This window comes from Choristoneura fumiferana, chromosome 5, assembly GCF_025370935.1.
Source record: "Choristoneura fumiferana chromosome 5, NRCan_CFum_1, whole genome shotgun sequence".
In the NCBI taxonomy this organism is placed as follows: domain Eukaryota; kingdom Metazoa; phylum Arthropoda; class Insecta; order Lepidoptera; family Tortricidae; genus Choristoneura; species Choristoneura fumiferana.
In genome coordinates this window covers 13,557,433-13,581,604 of record NC_133476.1, presented here as the reverse complement: position 1 = coordinate 13,581,604, position 24,172 = coordinate 13,557,433, and the positions used below count along the sequence as shown (strand labels likewise).

Sequence of the window (24,172 nt, the reverse complement as noted above, 5' to 3'; positions counted from 1 at the left end):
AGCGAGCAAGACGGTGGTACTATTTTACTTATTGAATAAACTAAAGTTTTTCAAACATTTTTTTACCACTGGGTATACCCTTGTCTTTGAAATTAAATTGCAGTTGTAGAAACCGAGTGTTATGACATGGATGGCTTCTCAAGCAGTGGGTATTGGGTTCGAACCCGGGCTCGCATGCACCTCCGGGTTATTGGGAGTACATGTGCGAAATTACGTTTTTTTTATTTACCATGAACATTAAGGAGAAATAAAAATCCTGAGGAAACCTGCATTCAATGGTGTGGGAAGTACCTGTCTGCAGCTTCTGGCCCGCGTGGGAAATATAAGCCCAAGGCCTCTCATTCTAAGAGAAGGCCTATGCCCTACCTGGGACATACATAGGTCGAGACGAGATTACCACTCTGTCTTGGCCTTTGACCGAGTTTTATCCGCATTTTTTACCTGTAAGTCATGAACTTTTATGTAAATGTTGAAACTAATTGTATGCATGTGCCTGTCTATAGGTACGAAATGAATAAAAAATATATAGAGTCCATGTTGAACAGATAGCAGTTTAGTATAAACTATAATAAAGCAATATGATATGCTGCCTTTGTATTAAGGTTGTCAATGTGTATACTATATTACTTTAAATGGGCAACTGAATGCGGCAGATTATACCCCGGCTACGCAAACCACCATAATTGTAAAATGTACCTACTCATAGCGAACAATGAATGTGATTGAATGGCCTTTACTGTCAATAATTTTATATTGCTGTTCATTATTGCATAGATGCGATTTTGGATGAAGTTGCAACTAGCGATTTTGTATTGTTTATACAATGTATATAAGATGTTAGCATAGGGCAACTATTTATACTTTATAATTAAAACAATAAATAGGTTTGACTTTAAAAGTATTTTCCATTTTTACTATGTCGCACCACGTCATGCTCCCTGGAAACCCCATTGATAAGTTAGTTGTGGCTAGTTAAATGATTTATTAGCATTTTATATACTTTCGCAGTTTTTATACTATAAAATATTTCATACATTTTGTAAATTGTCACCAGGACGCGAGCACTTCTATTGCAGCCGATTAATCTCTTTGCGATTAATCAATGTTAGGTTCTTTTCTTACTTCAAAACATCCTAACATCCTGAATTAATACGAAACTTTGTACATGACATAAGGTATACAACACACACATCTATGGTAAACCTAGGTAAAAACCAAACTGCTTTGAGCAGTTGGCTGCGATGGAAGTGCTCGCGCCCTGGTGACAATGACAATTAGATAATTTAACTAGCCATAAATAACTTCTATCTACATGAAAATTCTTAAATTAAATTTTGTGGTTGCCGGTGAGATTCTCTGCAGCAACCCCAAATTCAATTTATTGCAGTCTTGATAATACTGGGGTACTTTTTTTTTTAAGTAGCTATGTACTAATTCAGTTCACAAAACACAGACAGTTGGATTTCCACGGCGCATGACGTTATCGCACCCCTCTTGTCTTGCCGCGGCGTTATATATAAGCCATCCAATATTAATTGAGAAGTAAATCAGGCCTTATTGTATAACCCACTCGGAATCATAATCGTAAGATAGAATCGCAGGAACCCGTGCGGTAAACAAACAATACGGCCTCTCTATTTGAAGAATAGATTTTTATCCCAGTTATCGTCGACTACTCGCTTTAGCTTCTTATTTAGTTAATTACTTCAATGATGTTAGAGTGACAAGGTACTAATTGCGCAGATACTCATATACAGTTAATAAATATATATACCTACCTATATCTCGAAGACCTCACGCCGCACTGTAAAAAGGAACCACAATTATATTTATATGTCACCACTCGCTCGCCCCGCTCAAAATCTTGAGCTACACGCACAGCGCCTGAAACATAGTCTGGCTATTATGTAATATGGTTTTGTTTATTTTATTTCCAGCCTAATTACGGCCAACAACCGGGTTACGGGCAACCGCCACCGGGCCAGTTGGAGGTGGGCCATGGCCCCTACCCGTCGATGGGGGCCGGGGGTGGCATCTCGCCTCAAGTACAACAATGGTTCCGCGCAGTCGACAAAGACCAATCAGGGTTCATCACCGCTGACGAACTCAAGTCAGCGCTGGTGAACGCACAAGGAAAAACTTTCTCGCATACCGCTTGCAGTTTGATGATTGGTAATAGTACATTACTGTAGAGGCCGGGAAGTAGGGGGTTGCCGGCCAAGCAGATATAGACGGATAGGGATGCGAGGCCAACAACCCCACGGTCCGGCCGAGGCTTGTATAGTGCTTTTCTCAAACATGACATGAAATAAAAAAAAATAAAAAAAAAAAACAAGCTGGCGGGACACTAGTCTGTTCGCCCTGTTGCGTGCGCGCGTGTCGCGCTGGCTACTGGCAGGTGGCGGGCGGCTGCGGGCGGTGGTGCTGGGTGTGGGCGTGCGCCGTGTCGCACAGCGCGTTGAATGAAACAAAAGACGGTCGCATTGCCGGCCAGCGGCCTGCAAAGTTGTATGAAATCTCTTTGCAGGCCGCTAGAGTGACCGCGCGCACGCAGCTGAGCCGCAGCGCCTGCAGCGCGATACTTCTCGGCCTATTATTTGTAACACAACGTCAATATTTCATGTCATGTTTGAGAAAAGAAAATTGATGATCTATTGTTTCTTACTAAATGAGTGCATACATATAAGACAAAACAAGCTCCGGCGATTTATCGACCACATAGGTACATACATTTCTACTTACATGTTTACTTGGAAATGCTACCCGTTTTATAGAGTTCCGTAATCAACTAGGAACCCTTATAGTTTCGCCATGTCTGTCCGCGGATAAGATCAGAGACCGTAAGTACTAGAAAGTTGTAATTTGACATAAATATACATATCAGTCACGCCGACAGTGGTACAATAAAAAAAAATAGACGTAAAGTGGGGGTGATTGTTTTTTCTCGACTAACCCTATATTGTAGGGTGTCGTTGGATAGGTATTTTAAAACCATTGGAGGGTTGCTAAGACAAATTTTCTATTCAGTGATCCGTTTGCGAAATATTCAACTTTAAAGTGCAAATTTTCATTGAAATCCCCCCTCTAAAATCTAAACTGATCGGTGGAAAAATTTGAAAAAAATCAGAATGGTAGTAAATATGATTGGTTTTTAGGAGTCTTTTTGTATTTTTTATTTCAACTCCAAATTCGTTACTTTAACGGGTATCCCGTGAAACCATATCGAAAGTATAAACTGAGACATGGATGCCCAGAAATACCAGAAAAAGAGACCAGCGCTGGGAATCGAACCCAGGTCCTCAGCAATCCGTGCTGCGTGCTGTAACCCCTACACCACCGCTGGACAGGAGCCTAGACACGAATTTCTCCTATGCACACATATCTCCGGTTGCTTTTTCCACTACGCTACTTAAGCAGCAGCTCACACACATTCTTTTGGAACTAACCGCTCACCCAGACAAGAAATGTCGCTACTAAGCAATCAAATTATGATTGTTTTTTTTTAGTCTTTGTATTTTTTATTTCAACTCCAAATTCGTTTACTTTTACGGGTGTCCCGTGAAACCATATCGAACCGGGGTTCGATTCCCAGCGCTGGTCTCTTTCTGGTTTTTCTGTGCATCCATGTCTCAGTTTGTATTTTCGATATAGTTTTACGGGATACCCGTAAAAGTAACAAATTTGGAGTTGAAATAAAAATACAAAAAGACTACAAAAAACCAAACGTTAGTCTGGGTGTGCGGTTAGTTTCAAAAGAATGTGACGTCTCTCGATGAGAGCGAAACATCGATGTCGCTAGTGCTGCTGCTTAAGTAGCGTAGTGGAAAAAAGCAACCTGAGATATGTGTGCATAGAAGAAATTAGTGTCTAGACTCCTGTCCAGCGGTGGTGGTGCACGCAGCGCGGCATGCTGAGGACCTGGGTTCGATTCCCAGTGCTGGTCTCTTTTTCTGGTTTTTCTGTGCATCCATGTCTCAGTTTGTATTTTCGGGGACTACCTTTACTAAAATAATATCAAATTTACAAGGAAAATTGTAGCGGCTAAGATTGCTTGAGAATTATTAGTAGTTTAAGGGTAAATAGCAGCCTAAGGTACAAAATATACCTAAACTTGGAAGATTCAGTACACAATACGAAATCCTTAGAAAATTATTATTTGTTTTTTTTTTTCGTAATGGCCAAGGAACCCTATCCTGGGCGTGTATGACACGCTATTGGCCTGTTTTTTGTACTCTATTATGTCCAGAAACAATTAAAAATAGATCGGTTCCCTCCCACTAAAGCGTTGCGTAGGTACTTCATGTGTGTATGTAATACATGCTAATAAGTACCTTTTAAACGAGCAATTCTTGTATATATGTATAGTTTCGGGGCCGGATCTGGGAAACGGCGCCAACGATTTCAATGAAATTTAGTATGTAGGGGTTTTCGGGGATGAAAAATCGATCTAGCTTGGTCTTATCTCTGGGAAAACGCGTTTTAGCCCGAGCAAAGCTAGGTCGCCCGGGTACAAAAGTGATCACTTATTTATGACGTTGACTGTACCTCGTTTTATTTATTTTTCAGGGATGTTCGATAAAGATCGTTCCGGCCACATAAATGTAGAAGAATTTGATAAGTTGTACACTTACGTCAACCAATGGTTAACAGTCTTCAAGACCTATGATCTAGATCAATCTGGGCAGATAGATGAGTCAGAATTAACTAAAGGTAAGATATCAGTTTATCAATAGTAAACGAATCATGCGAAGCATTCGGTATCTTCATCATCTTAGTATACAACTCACAGTTGGACATAGACTAATGTCTCAAAATATGATACTGTAGGGGCTGTAGTTCCCACGCGGGTCTAGTGTGAATTGGGAACTTCACGATGTTTTTCTTCACCGGAAATGTTACGGTGAATTTGAAATGAATTTTCGTACGTAAATTCCGCAAAACTGGAAGAGGCAAGCGGCCGAAACCGGCGCGGGCGCAGCATCCTGCAAGCCAAGATTCGGAGTTATGCGACATCGTCTTGAGTGAGAGGCCTTACCCGTGGCTGGCTAAGCCACTAGTAACACACCACGGCTTTTCTACCTTCATGAATAAATACAAGACACTGCTGAAAGTCGTCACTACTTTGAAAAAGCTCGTATCTCAAAATTGATACTTTTCTAATTGAACTTTACGAACATTATTTCAAAGGTCAATTTTGTTGACGTATTGATTTGAGATACGAGATTTTTTCAAAGTAGTGACGAAATGCCGACTTTTTGACAAGTGATGTGTGCATACACGATTTGATTAGGGCATTTTCGTGTCCTTTTTTTTCAATTTTGGTAAAAATTGATATGGCTATTCCTACTCAGAATCAAGAGCACAATCGATTCCGATACTTAGTCCCTCTCGCTCTCGTATTAAACAGTATAAGTGTCAGAGGGACCGCACGACACGAACTTTGAGTTTCGTAGTAGCACTGCTGAAAAAACGTAACAAAACTGTAACTTTTTTAAACTATCGAAATATAACGCCATATTTTTTCCAAAATTAAAAAAAAAAGGAAGGGACCTGACTGTTTCTCAAAAAGTTGTCCATTTTTCAATTTTTCAGTTGTCCACTTATTAAAAAAGAAACCAGACTGGCGTCACCACAAAAAATAAGTACAGTATAATCTCACTAATCCGGCACATCCAATATTCCCGCACCCCCCGCCCACGCCTCCCTCGCCCCTCTGAGCCTATCCGGTCGCTGCGTCGTCGTCTCGTCTAGCAGTCTAACCTCAAAACTTATCACGTGCACGTGCATACGTATTTTTGAAGTGAGAGTATTTTCTCTATGAAATTTTATTTTATTCATTATGATTTTTTCTCTATAATCCAGTAATTCGAACATTCCAATAATCCGACACCCTCTGGTTTTTAATAGTGCCGGATTAGTGAGATTATACTGTAATATTGTTTTTAAATATATGTCGTGGATAACAACAATCAAGCCTGATTTATGGGATGTCAATTGACTATTACAATATTGAGATAGCTGTGTGGCGTAACGGCCGGTTACGGTGCACGTGGATGGGCTCGTTGGCCGGAGCGTCATTCTACTTCGGACTGTAGGGACGACAACACCTGGCTAATGTCTGTCGATTAGCTCTGTACAGTCAGCATCAAAAGTTGCGGGTTACTTTTGTACATTGTCGTTTTACAGCCACGTACTTAGCGCCATACAAGATTGATAAATGTGTTAATGTGACAGAGTAAAAAAGTAACCAGGTACTTTTGATGCTAACCTTACATACTATGATTGGTTCTGTGATGTAATTATTATTGGTTGTTGAAATAAAAGAAAAGACCTGCATTCCAAAAGAAGTTCTTATTGAAGCTCTCACTCAATTACCCTACATTATGAACGCAACCTGACGGCGAGACAGAAGTAACCTCATTCCATCCATCATCATCTCATCTCTCCTCTCCGCTCTCGTCAACATATATACAAAACCTTGTGGTAAAAGTGATAAAAAGTCAGATAATCTTTGTTGTTGGATCCAATAGAAAGTTTTTGATGTCGTTACAAAATTACGATTTTTTCCTCACAAGATTTCGTGACGTTTTCCTAACGTCAAGAAATTTTGGATGTCGTATGTAGTTTATTTTTTATGATCTCGTCCTTAGGGTTAATAATTTCTTGACAAAACTGATTTCTTGTCAATTTCATGACGATAACGGGACAACTTTTTGAGAAATACATCTGTACACGAAAACGCCCAATAAGCAAATGTATATCACAAGTGGTGCGGGTGAGTTGTAGGATAGATTTATTTACATTTTTTTGCCCAACTTATTCTCTACATACAATTTTGTTGTTTCAGCTTTATCACAAATGGGTTTCCGCTTCTCACCAGACTTCATTAACTTTTTGAGTAAACGCTGTGATCCAAAGGAAGGGAAAGTCTCTGTGGACGAGTTTATAGTACTCTGTGTGCAAATACAGCGTTTTACAGAAGCATTTAGAGCGCGCGATACGCAGCAAAACGGGACAGTCACCATCGGTTTTGAAGACTTCTTGACGGTAGCCCTGAGCTGCTCAATTTAGTATTACATAAGGAATTTCAAGAATGACAAACAGATTAACTTATCACATGCTTTTATTAAGGCAAGCACAAATATAAAAATTGTGTGGAGGAAATACTGATCTCATTCAGTTACCATACAAAACTTCAGTTTCACCATAATGGCATGACACTCTTATGCTTGGAGGCTTACTAAGCTACACGAGCTTTGACTTCGACTAAACAATAGGCATAAAAGAAATTCCAGCTCAGAAATCCAGTGAACCTGCAAATAAAATAAATTATTTTGATTATGTTATTGTTTTATTTCCTTGATAAGTAAGAGTGTGGGATAATCAGTAGAAATGAGAGTTACAATTGACAAGATTTATTTTTTTAACACTGTAAATTACAGGAATCGAAAGAGTTTTGGCTCCTGAACATGGGAAAATATTTATTATAATTTATTTCTCCATATTTAAAAAAATACAAAAAATTGAGAAAATATATCTGAATTTGCCAACACTACCACAGAATAGTTATGTTATCTTTGCCTTTTTCACCAGAAAAGGGAGCTGTCAGAATTTTGACAACGTCTACGTCAGATTTACGTGATCTTTTTTTTTTTCAATAGAGACTAGACAAAAGTAATGGATCTATTGTGTGGTAGTTTTGTATGCCCTTTTAGAATAAGAACATATTAAAAAAAAAAAACTAATAATCGTCGCGAAGTTTTAAAAATATCAGCGTCTTTCTCTTTCCAAACAGAATACAGAGATCGAATCAAATTATAGTCTTAGAAATATGGAATCTTGTCAATTAGACCGGGAGATGGTGACCCAAAATATTAGGTCATTTGTACCAGTATGGCGGTTCTTCAGGGGTCTAATTACGCAATGACCAAAAAGAAAATGATGGTCATAGCGCTGGTACCGGCGGCCCAATCGCGTGGGCGTTAATTGAACGTGTCGGATAAATAACGAGTGTCGAACGATTTGTTCCACAAAAATGCTTGTATTTTTCGATAGTCGATAAAAAAGAAGTAGGTGATAGTGTAATGCCATACTTCTCCGGTGTGACTTACCGAATACATTAATTAAAAAAAAAACAATTCAACCATTTGTTCCAGGCTACTTTTTGCACAGCTAATCATCGTCGAGTAGCCATTCACGAAATACAACATACTATTCTTTTCTGGCGGTTCCAAATGGCCGCCATACCGCCGCAAAGGAGTATTTTTTTTTTTCGCAAAACGATTTGTACCAGTATTGCAATTGGATTTTTGGAAAGTATTTCATAAAATGTGACATTTTAGGCTGGCACAAATCGTTTTGCAAAAAAAAAATTACTCCTTTGCGGCGGTATAGTGGCCATTGGGAACCGTCGGAAAAGTATGGCAAGGTGATTTCCGTGAATGGCTACTCGACGATGATTAGCTGCGCAAAAATTAGCCTGGTACAAATGGTTGAATTGTTTTTTTTTTATATTAATGTATTCGCGTCGATATGGCGGGCTGTAAATCACACCGGAGAAATATGGCATTACGCTACCGACTACATCTTTTTTTATCGACTATCGGAAAATACAAGGCTTTTTGTGGAACAAATCGTTCATCACTCGTTATATATCCGACACGTTTCGATTAACGCCCACGCGATTGGGCCGCCGGTACCAGCGCTATGACCATCACTTCCTTTTTTGTCATTCCGTAATTAGACCCCTGAAGAACCGCCATACTGGTACAAACATTTTTTTTTTATTCGTCTGGATGGCAAACGAGCAAGTGGATCTCCTGATGGTAAGAGATGACCGCCGCCCATAAACATCTGCAACACCAGGGGTATTGCAGATGCGTTGCCAACCTAGAGGCCTAAGATGGGATACCTCAAGTGCCAGTAATTTCACCGGCTGTCTTACTCTCCACGCCGAAACACAACAGTGCAAGCACTGCTGCTTCACGGCAGGATTAGCGAGCAAGATGGTGGTAGCAATCCGGGCGGACCTTGCACAAGGTCCTACCACCTGCAAAAATGACCTAATATTTTGTGTCACCATCTTCCGGTCTAAATGGATAGATTGAGTACTCAAAAACTTTAATGATATCAACTCACTTGTGTCATTTCTCCTTCTTATTGCTTCTGACTTCTCCAAAGAAAACACAACTTCTTGAAATGTTTTAACAGCTGTTCTCATATTGGCTTGGTGCTGACCATGACTTGGAGAACTATCATCAAGCAAGCAGTTTAGTGTGGGAACTTCATCCAGGTTGAAGCTCTTCACATTATTGGGATGGAACACAACTGATACCTTCCCCGTTTTTGGATGTATACTGAAAGGTGACTTTAGTAAGTGATTGAATCCCTTTGTAACATTCACATCTAGTCTTGGATAGCAAAGTTGTATTTTAATTTCTTCCAGTAGATACTTCAATTTTCGACCTACACTCCCATTCTGAAAAAGAAAGTAGAATATTTTAATAAATGTTTCACAACATAACAAGATAAATGCAAATCTTTTTTTATGCACAATGGTTTTATATGTATAATCAGGAGCTGAAAAATTATATAAACATCCAAAGTTGAATTGCATATGATGAAGTCTCACGCAACTTCACTGTTTAATTAATTACTACTGGTATATTGTTCTAGATCTTTCTTTAAACGAGCATTACTTATTTCGGAACATTTTCTTTCGGGGAGGAACTATGTAGCTAGCTTGGTCTTATACTTAAGTTCAAGTTTTTGTGTCTTTTTCTTGAGACTAAATTTCACACCCAATAAGATTGGTAATTTCAATAAGTCTGTCACCAGTGTGGTGGTTCAGCGTAATAGTGCTGGAATAGCAAACTCGAAGGTCTATGGTTCAAATCACTGACAAACATGGCATAGTATTTTCATTAAAGTCCGACCGAGATCTCGGTCTCGGTTTCGACAAATCTCGGCCCGAGATCTCGGTCTCGGCCCAAAACAGCCGAGATTCTCGGCCGCGACCGAGCTCCACGGCGGCTCTGAATTAAAATATTGGCGCGCGGTTTACCGCGGTGGCACGAGCTTTCTTTGGGATTTTGATTGGTCGCCCCGCCCGGGCTCGCGCGTGTGGTACTTACCACTGACACCCGCTAACAAGAGTAACAAGAGAGAGTGACAGCTCGTTCATTTCTTTTCGATAACGATTGTAGTTTGATTTACCTGATGATTAATTCAAATAGAGCTATATACATTTTGTCAAAATCACGCGTCTTCGTCGAGGTATAGAAAGTATATCAAATTTACAAGGAAAATTATAACGGCTAACGGCGGTTTTTTTAGATAATAAAATGATAATATAGAAAAAAGAACTTATTTTTTGCGTCTCGGTCTTGGCCGAGATTAAAAAAGCAGTCTCGGTCGGACCTTAATTTTCATGTTTCTCTTTATGTATGTAAGCCCAGGTACTTAATTATTTAAGTGAAGTAGATACCTAAGGGGAATCCCTGTAAGGGGTCTCCCCACATCTACCGACGCGGAATCGGCAAAAGCCGATGAAAAAACACTTAAGTCCACGCAATAAGAGCTAAAAGGGCATGGATCGGCTGGGACGACGCTTGCCGCCACGTCGACGTGTTTTACGCTCATATTGCGTAGGTACACATAAAGCTTTTTTCTACCGGCTATAGCCGATTCCGCGTCGATAGATGTGGGGAGACCCTTATCTTTGATGTTATGAGAATATTCATGACTTTATTGCATTTCACAGTGACATTATTACTCATCCTACTAATAATATTATAAATGTGAAAGTTTGTGAGTGAGTTGAGCTGGACGGATTTGGATGAAATTTGGCAAAAAGTTAGTTTATAACCTGGATTAAAACATGGGATAGGTACTTTTTATTCCGATATTCCCACGGGATAGGGATAAAATCTCGAACTAATAACCGCTGGGCTTAGAGTGCCTTAGAGTCATGAAATTTAGCATTTAGATAGCTGGACATCTGGAATAACACATAATCTACTTTTTATCCCGATATTACCACCAGATAGGGATAAAATCTTGAAATAACAACCGCTGGGCTTAGAGTCATGAAATTTGGTAAGTATGTAGATAGCTGGACATCTGAAATAACACATAGGCTACTTTTTATCCCAATACTCCCACGGGATAGGGATAAAATCTTGAAATAATAACCGCTGGGCTTAGTCATGTAATTTGGTATGTATATAGCTGGACATCTGGAATAACACAAAGGCTACTTTTTATCCCAATATTCCCACGGGATAGGGATAAAATCTCGAAATAACAACGGCTGGGCTTAGAGTCATGAAATTTGGTATGTATGTATATATAGCTGGACATCTGGAATAACACATAGGCTAATTTTTATCCCGATATTCCCACGGGATTGGGATAAAATCTCGAAATAACAACCGCTGGGTTTAGAGTCATGAAATTTGGCATGGTTGTTATAATAATAACGTCAATGAAAACCACAATGTAATTTTAGGGAATTCCCACAAGAATTTAAAAATCCCGGAATTTCAATTCAACTGCTGTATCTAATGATTTAGGCGTGCAAAGCCGCGGGTAAACGCTAGTACATAATAATAACTTTTGAAAGAGGTAAGCTGAGACCAAACCGTTAGTATGGTAACAGTAAAAATTATACAATACAATAACTCTTTATTGCACACCAACACATAGCAAGCAGTACAGAAAACAGGTATATAACAGAGATTTATCTTACTTAATTATCTCAGAAAAAAGGTTTTGTTCTATGTATCTCCAAATATAATGTGACTGCAGTGCTATGAATAACTATGTTAGAAAAATTGGTACCTGATCACCAATTAAAATGAATTGTATATAATAAAATAAATAGCCAGTATTGTATAAATTGACACAAATGTTTTCAAGCAGTTTCCTTAATATAATTTGTACTCACTTCCTTGCAATAACTTTCAACGAGATTTACAAAACTGTGCCATTTTTCCAGAGATGGTGCTGTACTCTTGACCAAATTTGTCTGGACTTGTGATCGCAGATTTTCATCCGGTATCATTTTTAAAAGATTCTGTAACTTTTCTGGTGTTGCAAAGAAGTCCTGATCTCTAACAATGTCTTCAAAGTATTTATCAATAACAGTTAATGCTCGTCTGCAAATTAAATGAAAATCAAATTTTAATAAATTAGTAAGTAAAGTAAATAAGTAAATTAGTAGTAGTTAGTAGTAGTGTCTGAAAAGCATACAGGTATAATAAACCTCCTCCAGTCTCACATCTTGAACAATGATGGAAGCTTTTGGGAGACATCTTTGTATGTTGTCACACAGGTAATACAACTACTATTCATACTTTTAGGTTAGGTTATAACAGTTTAATAACGGACGGAAGCGGCCAGCGAAGCGCCAGAACCTAATTTATTTAGGAAATAATTTGGCCCCTACTAGTGCTGGTTATATAATTTATTTGATGTAAAAAGTAACAAGTAAGGTAACAAGGTATGATGTGCGTTATTCATTATTAGCTGTGCAATAAAATGTTTTACTTTATGATAAATAGCGGTACGCCACAAATATAACTTGCAGTTTATTATGTAATATTTTAAGTGCAGTATTTTGCTGTGCAATCAGTAATTTTGATGTGAATTAGGTTTTTTTTTTTGATAAAAAAGGACTTTTTTATGTGCATTTAAATACTACCTTTTAATAACCAACTAACTGCAATTCTGTATTATAAATAGGTGGATCTACCATTACCTATCAAATTTTGTTTTCTATATTTTTTTTACCAATTTAACAGCAAAATACATTAGACACTAGTAAACTTATACTCTGATGGACAAAGCCGTATTTAAAAAAAACTTATTTATTTATTTATTAAATGCAATTCACATGTCAAAAGTACAATATAGCACTAACATAATGAAACCCGGAAGGGCGCAGCATATTTAAGAGAGATAGTTTTCAAAACAATAATTGGTATCTTAGAATTATTGTTCTTTGATAGAATCATGTTTATTTCAAAACAATAATTGGTATCTTAGAATTATATGAAAGTTGTGGTAATAATACAAAATCAAAATAGAAAAGAACAATTAAAAAACAATAACAATAATAGTAATATTAATAATTGTAGTCATGCAATACTTGTATGTCAGAATGTTATTGGAATAAGTCAATAATTAGAGGATAAAAATTATAGAATTTATAATTGCTTACATTATAAACATTAAAAAAGCCGTGGTGGCCTAGTGGTTTGACCTATCGCCTCTCATGCAGAGGGTCGTGAGTTCAAACCCCGGCTCGCACCTCTGAGTTTTTCGAAATTCATGTGCAGAATTACATTTGAAATTTACCACGAGCTTTGCGGTGAAGGAAAACAATGTGTTGTGAGGAAACCTGCACAAACCTGCGAAGCAATTCAATGGTGTGTGTGAAGTTCCCAATATGCACTGGGCCCGTGTGGGAACTATAGCCCAAGCCCTCTTGTTCTGAGAGGAGGCCTGTGCCCAGCAGTGGGACGTATATAGGCTGGGATGATGATAAACATTAATACCAACCTTATGCTTGAGTGCAAGTTATCACTTCCTAGGTGAACTTTCTTGTTCTGGTTATCACCTCCCATGATAAGGCACAAGTAATCAGCTACTGCAGCTCTGCCTGGACTGTCTAGGGTCTTCGCCTCAAAGTCTGATACCCAACAATGGATACCTCTTCTTCCAGAGAACACCCAAAGAATACTTTGAAATCCAAAATCATCTAAACAGAAAATTCAGGTTCACAATTTCTATGCTATGCCAACCACATTTAGATAACCAATTAAAATTACTATGGGGACATAACATTGGAGATATTACATTACTTTATCATTACTATGGGGATGTATCAAAAGAACCCTGCACATTGCTTTGGTGTTAATTTGTAGTTGAAAAGACTATGCCATAGTGTGGGCATTAAACAAGCAATAGCACTGCCCTTTATGTGTAAGAGTTAGTGAAATACTTCTAAATACCTTAACTTAAATAATCATCTAATAGAATATAAGATAGTTACCTCTCAAAGCTTTATCTATTATTTCGCAAGCAACAACCATAAACTTCCAGCACTTCTCACAAACTGTAGCCTCTTGGCAACAGGTCCTGACTTCGTCATAATCTGTCAAATCAATATCAAATACCAGTTCTCTAGAGAGCACCACTGCATCATGTCGACCGATGGAAGGTCTGAAAATGGTAAAAAGAAACAATACAAGATTTATATTTATGTCCTCAGGACTGAACATAGATGAGTATATAAAGAAACAAAATTAAGCAGTTCTCTGAGAATAAGTTTCCAGTACTCACTTGGTATTATATACTGCTCCTATATCTAACTTATAAGGACATTTTTTCTGTAGTAATGTTTGAAACTCCTTCTGATTGCTAATTGACAAATATCGCAAGTAAACATCGTCAGCGAGCGTAAACGATAATTCTCTGTGGGATAAAGGCTGTGGACTGCTTCCACACGAGAGCCACCGACAGAACACGCTCTGGGGAAAGAGCCTTGCGTAGTAAACAGGCAGCATGTCTGATAACATGCTTTCATCATGTTGACCAACCTGTAATTGAATGCCACAAATATTTAGTCGTGTGTGAAGAAAGCTTGGCAAAATACAAAGAAACGATAAAAAACATTAGTAACCATTATACAGAACTATGAACGGTAGCCTCACTAAAATTCACGATCAAATTCGTATATTTCTCTAGTATTTCTTATATTCGTTGTTATGAATACACAGAATACTGAGTGTGGAAAGAAACAATAGGGAATTGCTTGAATCAATAGGTGGAAGAAACTACGAGATTGAGATTATAAAAATATACCGCCAAATAAACCGCGAGACGGAATTCAATACGTATTGACATGACAAATGACATTTATGAGTATGACTGACGACTGACTGTCAAGTGTGACGTGACCTGCGGAGCTACTACGAAACAATAACAACACACACAACAACAACTATGAAACTCGAAGTTCGTATCATACCGTCCCTCTCGCTCTCGTAGTAAATAGTATAAGTGTCAGAGGGACCGCACGACACGAACTTCGAGCTTCGAGTTTCGTACAATCGTAGTAGCCCTACTGCTGTGACATTTGGTTTGGCAGTTATTTTTTTTCTATAGTACACCAAGTTTGTTTAGCACATTCTTATTAACGCTCATGGCATAAAGCGTCTGCCTCATCACGTTATTGTGAGGGTGACCTCGCTTGAAGGATATCACTAAGTAAGTTTCCAAATGTTATAGAGAAAAAACGAATGATATTTGTTTAATTTATTACTTTAATACACTGTACAATTTTGTCAGCATAGTTGAATAACAAGATGTTATAATTACTTTAATTGTAATTTTATAACTTGAAATGTATTATTTGTAATCAGAAATAAACGAATTTATACTTTTATTACCTAGATAGAGTAATAGTGTAGGTACTTATGGTAAAGTGGTGTCGCTATCACAATTAAAATCAAACCAACACAAACTAAGGGATACTACGTATAGTCGCTATATAATCATTGCTCAGATAGGTCTCTAATTTCAAATAATTAAACAGATCAGAAGAGTTTGCGGGACTAATATTCTCAGATAATTATAAGAATAAAGCTAGAATTCTTCCAACAAGTAAATGTAAGACGACGCCCCGCCTCATACGCGAGTTCTTAGTTCAACTTTTGGTTCAACTACCTTACCTACATAGTTGGTTTGCCCGTGTTGGTGTTGGCGCAACTCTTGGTGGTGAGTGGCGAGGCGTAGTGTTACCAGCATCATTTGGTCATTCGCAGAACCCAGTCTTTGGTTTTAATTTGTCTCAATCAAAGGTCTCAATGGACACGTCATGTTGTATTGTGTCAGTGACGTCCTTCAAAACGATGCTAACCCTCTATAGGTACTTATACTCTTTGTGCTAACCCGACCTATATATTAAAAAAAAACTCACTGTCATGAAATGAGACCTCACGTGAAGGTGAGCGCAAAGAAACCAAACCAAAAACTACCGTACAGAACACATTAAACGAAAAAAGATAAAATTATCTTTGATTGATGATTTTATTAAAATATGTGGGTAGAACAGTTAAAACTAATTTTAGACAATTAAAACGAAAGGGCAACATTTCTTAACCAGCCAAATTTAGAGTATAAGTTTTACTTCATTTTTCGGAATGGTTAAAACATTAAAAGAAATCATTCATATAAAACTTCGTGAGTCTGTTTTTCCTTGCCTAATAGAGGTTTATTGAAAAAAAATCAAGATCGTGTTTGGTTTGACCACATTTGCTTGTAATTTAAAAATTAGTTCACGATCTATTTAATAAATGTTGTAAAATATTTATGTAACAAAAATACCACAAAATAAATTGAATAATTGTTTTTCATTTTCACTTTCAGTTCGGTTCGCTGCAGCCGCTGCAGGTGTAAATGCCGTAGAAAAATGGAGTTACTATATAACTTGTGCTTCTTTAGAGAGGCCTCTTCTAACAACATTTCTAATAATGACTGCTAGTACAATATTTATAGCATTATTTTTATTATTGCTAGTCGTATTTGCAGCAGTCATATGTATTGTAGTTGTTGTATTGTTAATAGAAGGTACCTTCACATGTTTTTCTTTTTGATAACATTTTGCCCCATTTTACTAGGTATATTGAAATTTAAAAAAACATCATTTTGTCCAATTTTTTTTTATTTTATTTTTTTCATATTTACTTAGGTACTTACCTAATTGAAAATGGATTTTATTGCAGGATTTGTGCTGGTGGTAACTACTGCAACTTTTTGCCTGATTGTAACCGTGTGTTTATATATTTACACTGCTGTCGAAGTAAGTTTATGCGTTTATTATAAACAAACTAAATAATAAAAGACTTGTTTTTTTTTCAATAACTGTGACAAGTTTTCCACGGATATAAGTGAAGTATAGGTATGCTGAATTACATTACAGTTAATAAAATCTTAAAAAAATCACTCAGTGGCCTACGTCCAGCAGTGGACGTCTTTCGGCTGACATAATGATGATGATGATGACTCAAAGATACTATACTATATTATCCATACTTAATACTTAATATATAATATAATATTATAAATGCGAATAAATGCGAAAGTGTGTTTGTATGTGTGTGTTTGTGTGTCTGTCCGTCTTTCACGCCGTAACGGAGCGACGGATCGACGTGATTTTTGGCATAGAGATAGTTTATGGGCCCGAGAGTGACATGAGCTACTTTTTATCCCGGAAAAATGCACAGTTCTCGAGGGAACAGCGCGCGATAACCGAATACCACACGGGCGGAGCCGCGGGCAAAAGCTAGTATATTTATAAATTCCAGCTAAACTCTGGCCAGCAGGGCTACTACGAAACTCGAAACTCGAAGTTCGTGTCGTGCTGTCCCTCTGACACTGATACGAGAGCGAGAGGGACGGTACGATAAGAACTTCGAGTTTCGAGTTTCGTAGTAGCCCTGCAGGCAAACCTACCCAACCTACCCACGCAATTTTTACGAAACTTTAATGTGGTATCATTTTTGAGACTGACAAAAATTGACAAAATTGACATATTGTTATTCTAGCCCGGCTTAGATAATTTTGATATTTTTTCTGCTATAAGAAATAAATTATAAATGAATTTTACTTCGGAAAAAACAAAACAAGTCCCGACACTTAGAACCCACATGGAGCTTAAAGAAGCAAATTTACATCAGCTATTTTAAATTTGACTTTATTCTTGTTAAAGTAAAAAAATAAATACATTTAAAATAGTTAGCATACTCAAAATGCAAAATGTTATAAGATTATGTTAGAAAAAATGTTAGAAGATAAACATATTCAACGCAAATCTGGTCAAAATAGTCCAATAATTGAAGTGTCTGGCTGGACTGTACGTAAACTCCTCTAAAGTGCCATCAACTTTCACACATTACTATATGAATGTTGACGCAGCTTGAAGCCCCCGAGTATTCGAGTATTTATAATTTAATATCAGGAAAAAAAATATAATATCTAAGTATACATCGTTTAATCAGTGTACAGCAAGTGCCAATTTTTTTTTTATTTGGCACGGTTTCTCGTCGACAGCTTTGGCTGGCCAGAGATCTCCTACCTATTAGTATTACGGTTCCTAAGATACACCCAGAAATGGTTGAGATATTAAAATCGTTCCATTATCATCTTTTGGGCACCGAATCCGAAAAATGGCGAAAAAGTACTGCACCAGATAGGTAGATAAATATTCGTTTGCACATACATATTAGCTAGATATATATTAGTAATCTGTAATACATATTTACTTACTTCAATTGTCCACCCAAGTATTCGCAAGTATATCGCTAGCGCTCTAGGCTAGCGGTAGTCTAGGTAAGCTAGGGTAGCGGTAGGGTGGCGGTAAGGCGTCGTTTTTGACGAGAAAAATGGTATTTGCTTCAACAAGACTAAATTATAAAAGGTTGTAAAAGTAAAACTGAATACATACTTTTATTTACATTATTTAGAACAATATACAGGTCCAACTAAAAAAAGGTATATTAAGTACAATAAAATTAAATAAGCTAAAACTATAACAAATCTAAAAACGGACCCTGCGGCATGGTACCAAAGATGCTGGCAGCATTTCCCCGTTGGATCGCAAAACTAAACTAAAATCCCGAAAAGTTAGGGCTCAGACTGCTTGGAAATATTATGGCATGGATCCTAAAATTTTATTTTGATAGTAACATTTATTTTTATTGCCGACATTCCCGCTAACACGTTAATGCAAAAATGAAGTGAGTCTTGCGCCCTCTTTCATTATTTTTAGGGTTCCGGAGCCAAAATGGCAAAAATGGAACTCTTATAGTTTTTCCATGTCTGTCTGTCTGTCCGTCCGTCCGCGGCTTTTCTCAGGGACTATCAATGCTAGAAAGCAATTTTGCACGGATATATATGTAAACTATGCCGACAAAATAACATACTTAATAAAAAATAAAAAAAATTTTTAGTGTAGCCATAGACGTAAAGTGGGGGTGACTTTTTTTTTCTCATTCAACCCTATCGTGTGGGGTATCGTTGGATAGGTCTTTTAAAACCATTTGGGGTTTGCAAAGACGTTTTTTCGATTCATTGATTTTTTGCGAAATATTCCACTTTAAAGTGCAAATTTTCATTAAAATCGAGCGTCTCCCCCCTCTAAAATCTAAACCAGTGGGAGGAAAACTTTGAAAAAATTCAGGATGGTATACTTATATCAAACTTTCAAGAAAAACTATAACGGCTAAGTTTGCTTGAGAATTATTAGTATTTTTACTCTTAAATATAGCAGCTAGATATAAAATATACCTAAACTTGGAAGATTCCGTAAAAAATACGAAATGCTTAGAAAAATATTTTTTTTTTCGTAATAGCTACGGAACCCTACTTTGGGCGTGTCCGACATGCTCTTGGCCGGTTTTTCGATTAACTGAAATTTGGATTGTAAAATCATGTCTCGAACGGTTTTTCATTCGACGGGTCCACATTACAAGAAATTTGAAGAAATAGTACGGGTCGAGTCCGAAATATACTTCTGTACTATTTGTTACCTTCACCCTTCTCACACAATAACACACCGCATTAGAATGAGTGAAAAAAGATTTTTTAGAATTTAGAAATTGTTGATTCAGTTTGGACTGGACTACAGTGGCTGTCAACGCATGGAACTTGAATTATGTCATTCATGCGCTAGGGACAATTTGTGTGCGAATCGAACGAATTGTATAGTGGACTAATGTAAAAAAGCGCAAAGTATCAACACTACACAAAACTAAGCAATCTGTTTTTGTGCTATGTTTTTATCTTATTATGTTTAACGTAATCAGCTTAGTGCTAATACATTGCAACTTGAATTTGTTGATGAAGTGTTCCGCATTTTCAATGGTGGAGAGCTGAATGAAATGGGCAGTCTTCGAGAATAAGCAAGCAAGGTCATAGCTCCATCGATAATGTAAATAATGATTGTAAGTTCTATCAGTCTACTAATTATAAACATATAGCTTCCGAAAAAGTATGTTTGACTTACTTTTCCCACCCCTTTCTTTATCTGCCGTATCGACTTTCGTTCTTACAAAGATATCCCACAAGTAATTTCTTTAGTTTTCCTTTTGATTTAGTAGATGCGAGGGATGTTTATTTTTATTATATGGCTGTGTTACTATTATTTTGTAATTTTATTTGACTCAATGAGTCCTCAGTCAGTCACAGGACATAGTACTTGGTTATTTGCAAGACCTTATATATTGATGTGAATGTAACAGACATGCTAAGATGCCTAATGCAACCTTGACACTGATTTATTTACTAGTTATTTAACTTTACTTATTCTCAATTACTTTGTGCAGAATCACATTAATGGTTTGATAATAATGGTTATTAGTTATGGACTATATATTTTTTGTTGCTGTTATTTGATAGAAACTACTTCCCTGATAATTAGCATTTCAACCAAATCAAAAAGATATGTTAAAAAAACACAGGACTTACAAGGACATACAAACATAGACCTATTAACTGGGTAGATAAACTGCTTCTTACACATCTTTGCCATGGTTACATAGATCGAGGTAGATAACTCTTTATAATCATGATTTTCTATACATACAATACAATACAATATAATAACTCTTTATTGCACACCAACACAGTAAGCAGTACAGAAAACACAAGTATATACATTGAGATTTTCTAAGGTAAGCAATAGGCGGCCTAATCGCTTCAGAGCAATCTCTTCCAGGCAACCTTTACAATGGACAGAAATAAGGACTACATTTTAGCAGGTGGTGCAATTTACAGTATATTAGAGCAGTATCAAGAATACATAAAACTAACACATACAATACACATACACAACAAATCTAAACAGATAGGTAGATAGATACCATAACAACAAATAAATAAGCTAACTATAACATTCATATGCAAGATGACAGATAGTGCTCTCTAAGCATAGACTTAAAGACACATGTACACACTTGTACATTTTCTATGGTTAAAATTTATTAAACACATTAACCCCCTGTTTCACCATCCATTGATTAAATTTATTTGACAGGTAATTTGATGCCATCTCTGTTTGTTTTGTTCGAAAAGACAGAGATGGCATCACATTTATCCATCAATAAGACAGAATATCAAATGTAGAAAAGTTGATTAACCCATTTATTGTTTTTTTTTAAACTGATCTTTAAAAATTCCATTAATCATTTGTAATTTTGTACAGTACTGTTTATTGGAAAACTGATAATAAATATCTTCTGTTTTGTGATTTTCCAGTAACTATCATCTGCACCTTTAAAATTAAACTGAAACAATTCAAAATATTCACATTTCCAAAATAAACTTTGAATAAAACACCATCTGGTTTTTTAAAACGAGAAGATTTCGAATTATTTCAGTTTTATTTTTAAGGTGCATAGTTTCTACTAGTTTCTAGGTAGTTTCCAAGCTAGCCGTACAAAACTGGCTATGGTCATGTAAAGATAAATTAACATGCTTTATTTCTATTTCAGATTTTAAGATTTAAAAAGAAGTCTCTACGGAAACATATTTGAAATTGGATCTGTAAGTAATTTTACTTAAGTATTGAAGAAATAGCTTTTGTAAACAAGGTATCTGAGTTAACATTATGCCAGTGGTTTGAAATGCATAAATAGGGAAAAGCGAATGCTAAATGTGAAATGCAAGTAGGGAGCTCTTTTCCCGCGTAGCTGACGCGCTTGGCGCCTTGTCATAACTCTAACCTAACCTAAGTCATGTGGGTATAATTTATTTGAGTACTTATTTATTTTTCTTGTATATTTCATTCAAACAATGATCAGAACTTAAGGCTATTAGGTCTATTAATACTAAGGAAAAACATAATTAGTTTTAGTATAGATAGACAGTACCATGAGAGTTGAAGTGAATGATTTCACATACAGCTACAATAAGAACTGATTGCACAAAAGGAGAATGAATAAGTAAATAGTAAAATCCTGCTGTCATTACACAACATGTTGTAGCTGTGTGTGCAATCAATCACATATATTGGAGCATTTAATGTTTATTACAGTATGATTATCTCCACTTTTACACTCAGCAATTCTACAATGATTGAAATCAAGATTTGGTCATGGCCGTGGCAATGTCTTATCCAGCTTTGTATATTAGACAAGGTAAAAAGCTTGATAGTTAAAAACAAAACAAATAGTAATTTGTCATAAATTGTTTCTAATTTACTGTTACGATTTAAACTGCGATATCCCGAGTGTCAAAGTAGTAATAATCATAGTGTATAAGTAAACATTTGGGTATATAACTTTAGGTATAGTGATTAATCAGGACATGCAAGTTTTGCTGATATGACATTAGGGCTAATAAAAATTATATCAAATGTTGGTATGGTAATGAAATTAGCTATTATGATATTCAGTCTATAGGTGGTAGTATTACCGTATTATTTAAACAATAGTAAAAAATTCTAAACCCTCACAGTGCCCAACATAGTTGCTTGTTTTTTCTATAGTAAAAAGAAATCATCCTTGTGGAAAGACTATATAATTGGTGTCATTACAGTTGTGTTCATTTTGCAGGAGAGATCGTCAAGCTGGCGGCCCTACAGGATGAGACTCGCGCGCCCTCGCTAGCACCGCGCGAAACAAGACACGTCGCCACTCTCACCGGTAAGTGCACACCAGCAGTTTGGAGTAAACATTTCCGTTAGATATCCCAGAGAGTAAGAGAACAAGAGATGTTTTTGGATGCCACGCCTCGCAGTTAGTCAATACTGACGTCACGTAAAAATTGGATAATCTGGTGGGAAACGGCGCACGTACCTCTTTCTGTTATTATTGCGAATAGGGAATTCTGGAAAACTTGAAAATATTTTAATTCCTGTAGAATGACTCAAAAATAGACACAGACCTACAACAGACAGGGTTGAATAATTAGAAAAGACTGACCCCTTATTCATAAACAACAATCAAACCTATTTTAGTTAATATATGCCGCTAAAATTCGTTTGTCCTTATCTGTCACTTCGACATTTGTATTTGTTAGAAAGGGACAAAGCATTTGTTAGTTAACATAGGCTTGTTAAGTTTTATGAATAAGGGGGTGAGACTTTTAACACAATTTTAATAATTAATGAAATATGATTTAGCAAACGAATTGCTAGAGCAATAACGAAAAATAAATATACCTACCTCTCTATGAAAGAAATTGTACATTGTGCATTAAGGGCCGTAAGAAGGGGATTACTAACGAGAGTCTATTACAAGCCCGACGCTGAAGGCGGAGGGCTTTTAATGACTCAAGTGCTTAACCCCTTACTGCCCGTGACACACACAATGATTTTCATCACATATACAAAAAAGTAAATAAAGTATTTTGTGTCTAAACACTTCGAAGCTCGGCAAGAGAAAGACAACTTAATAAAATAATGACTACCCATCAATACAGGCTCTCCCCTGTATTGACGGGTAAATCGAAGTTCGTATCGTACAGTCCTTCTCACTCTCGTTTTAAATAATATTAGCGTCAGCAATACGATATGAACTTAGATTTTCGAATTTCGTAGTAGCTCTTTTGATTGTCACTTTTTTCAAGTCATCTACCATAGATAATGCTAAGAACTGTGTTTAGTTTAGAATTCGAATGGTCATACAGCTAGATTCTACCATCATGCTAAAAAAATATTTACTAAAATTATCGCAAAACAATTTGGTATAATTTACAATATAAGTAAAAATAACGAAGCTTCATGAAGCATAGTAAGTTTTGTGGTGTAAAATTGGGTCATAGCTAACTTTTAAAGATATACCTAAATAAAATCACACTACAAATTATTAAACTATTTTTATTGCAGCAAGGCTTTGGTCATACATAATGATCCTATAGGTTCATCCAAATTCCTGTTCGCATATTCAATTACGTGTTTTGGATGATGGTAACTTGTGGGCATTTACGGTTCTTGGCAATCTGTGGTTAGATTAAAGTAATACGTGACGCGGTGGTGTTTGCTGAAGTGTTAAGTACATATATCAGCCTGAGTCGGCATGACAAATTACTATTTATAGACGCCGGCGCTCCAGTATTAAGTGCGAAAGCGCTTGAAACTTGCAAAGTTAGTTATTACAATGAGTTA

The 24,172-nt window shown here is 36.7% G+C and overlaps 2 protein-coding genes and 2 long non-coding RNA genes across 5 annotated transcripts; 3 read left to right on the top strand and 1 right to left on the bottom strand.

Moving 5' to 3' along the window:
• Positions 1-1,917: 1,917 nt before the first annotated feature.
• Positions 1,918-7,341, top strand: Pef (penta-EF-hand domain containing protein peflin). The gene is made up of 3 exons (XM_074088041.1): positions 1,918-2,172; positions 4,567-4,710; positions 6,848-7,341. Exons 1-3 carry the CDS (start codon positions 2,016-2,018, stop codon positions 7,069-7,071), a joined length of 525 nt encoding a protein of 174 aa, XP_073944142.1. The 5' UTR covers positions 1,918-2,015; the 3' UTR covers positions 7,072-7,341.
• On the bottom strand, positions 7,106-14,938 carry Prim1 (DNA primase small subunit). 2 transcript variants are annotated; one of them, XM_074088038.1, is made up of 7 exons: positions 14,687-14,938; positions 14,347-14,603; positions 14,057-14,226; positions 13,564-13,762; positions 11,948-12,158; positions 9,139-9,478; positions 7,106-7,313 (listed from the first exon to the last, which is right to left on the bottom strand). In XM_074088038.1, the coding sequence occupies exons 1-7, from the start codon at positions 14,687-14,689 to the stop codon at positions 7,297-7,299; spliced, it is 1,197 nt and encodes a 398-aa protein (XP_073944139.1). In that variant the 5' UTR covers positions 14,690-14,938; the 3' UTR covers positions 7,106-7,296. The 2 variants fall into 2 exon arrangements, with proteins under 2 accessions (XP_073944139.1, XP_073944138.1); XM_074088037.1 differs by having other exon boundaries at positions 14,869-14,925.
• Positions 14,939-16,062: 1,124 nt separating this feature from the next.
• LOC141427810 (uncharacterized) lies at positions 16,063-16,878 on the top strand. The gene is made up of 3 exons (XR_012451367.1): positions 16,063-16,248; positions 16,435-16,635; positions 16,791-16,878. It is a non-coding gene; the product is annotated as an uncharacterized lncRNA (long non-coding RNA).
• Positions 16,879-19,551: 2,673 nt separating this feature from the next.
• On the top strand, positions 19,552-22,709 carry LOC141428202 (uncharacterized). The gene is made up of 3 exons (XR_012451407.1): positions 19,552-20,009; positions 21,558-21,609; positions 22,620-22,709. It is a non-coding gene; the product is annotated as an uncharacterized lncRNA (long non-coding RNA).
• Positions 22,710-24,172: the final 1,463 nt, after the last annotated feature.

Coding starts and splice junctions, on each gene's coding strand:
- Pef (XM_074088041.1), top strand. CDS start 2,016: ATGGGGGCCGGGGGTGGCATCTCGCCTCAAGTACAACAATGGTTCCGC. Junction 2,173..4,566: donor CGCTTGCAGTTTGATGATTG/GTAATAGTACAT, acceptor TTTATTTTTCAG/GGATGTTCGATAAAGATCGT. Junction 4,711..6,847: donor TGAGTCAGAATTAACTAAAG/GTAAGATATCAG, acceptor TTGTTGTTTCAG/CTTTATCACAAATGGGTTTC.
- Prim1 (XM_074088037.1), bottom strand. CDS start 14,922: ATGTCATTTGTCATGTCAATACGTATTGAATTCCGTCTCGCGGTTTAT. Junction 14,227..14,346: donor GGAGCAGTATATAATACCAA/GTGAGTACTGGA, acceptor TACCATTTTCAG/ACCTTCCATCGGTCGACATG. Junction 9,479..11,947: donor TTGAAAGTTATTGCAAGGAA/GTGAGTACAAAT, acceptor TTTCTTTTTCAG/AATGGGAGTGTAGGTCGAAA.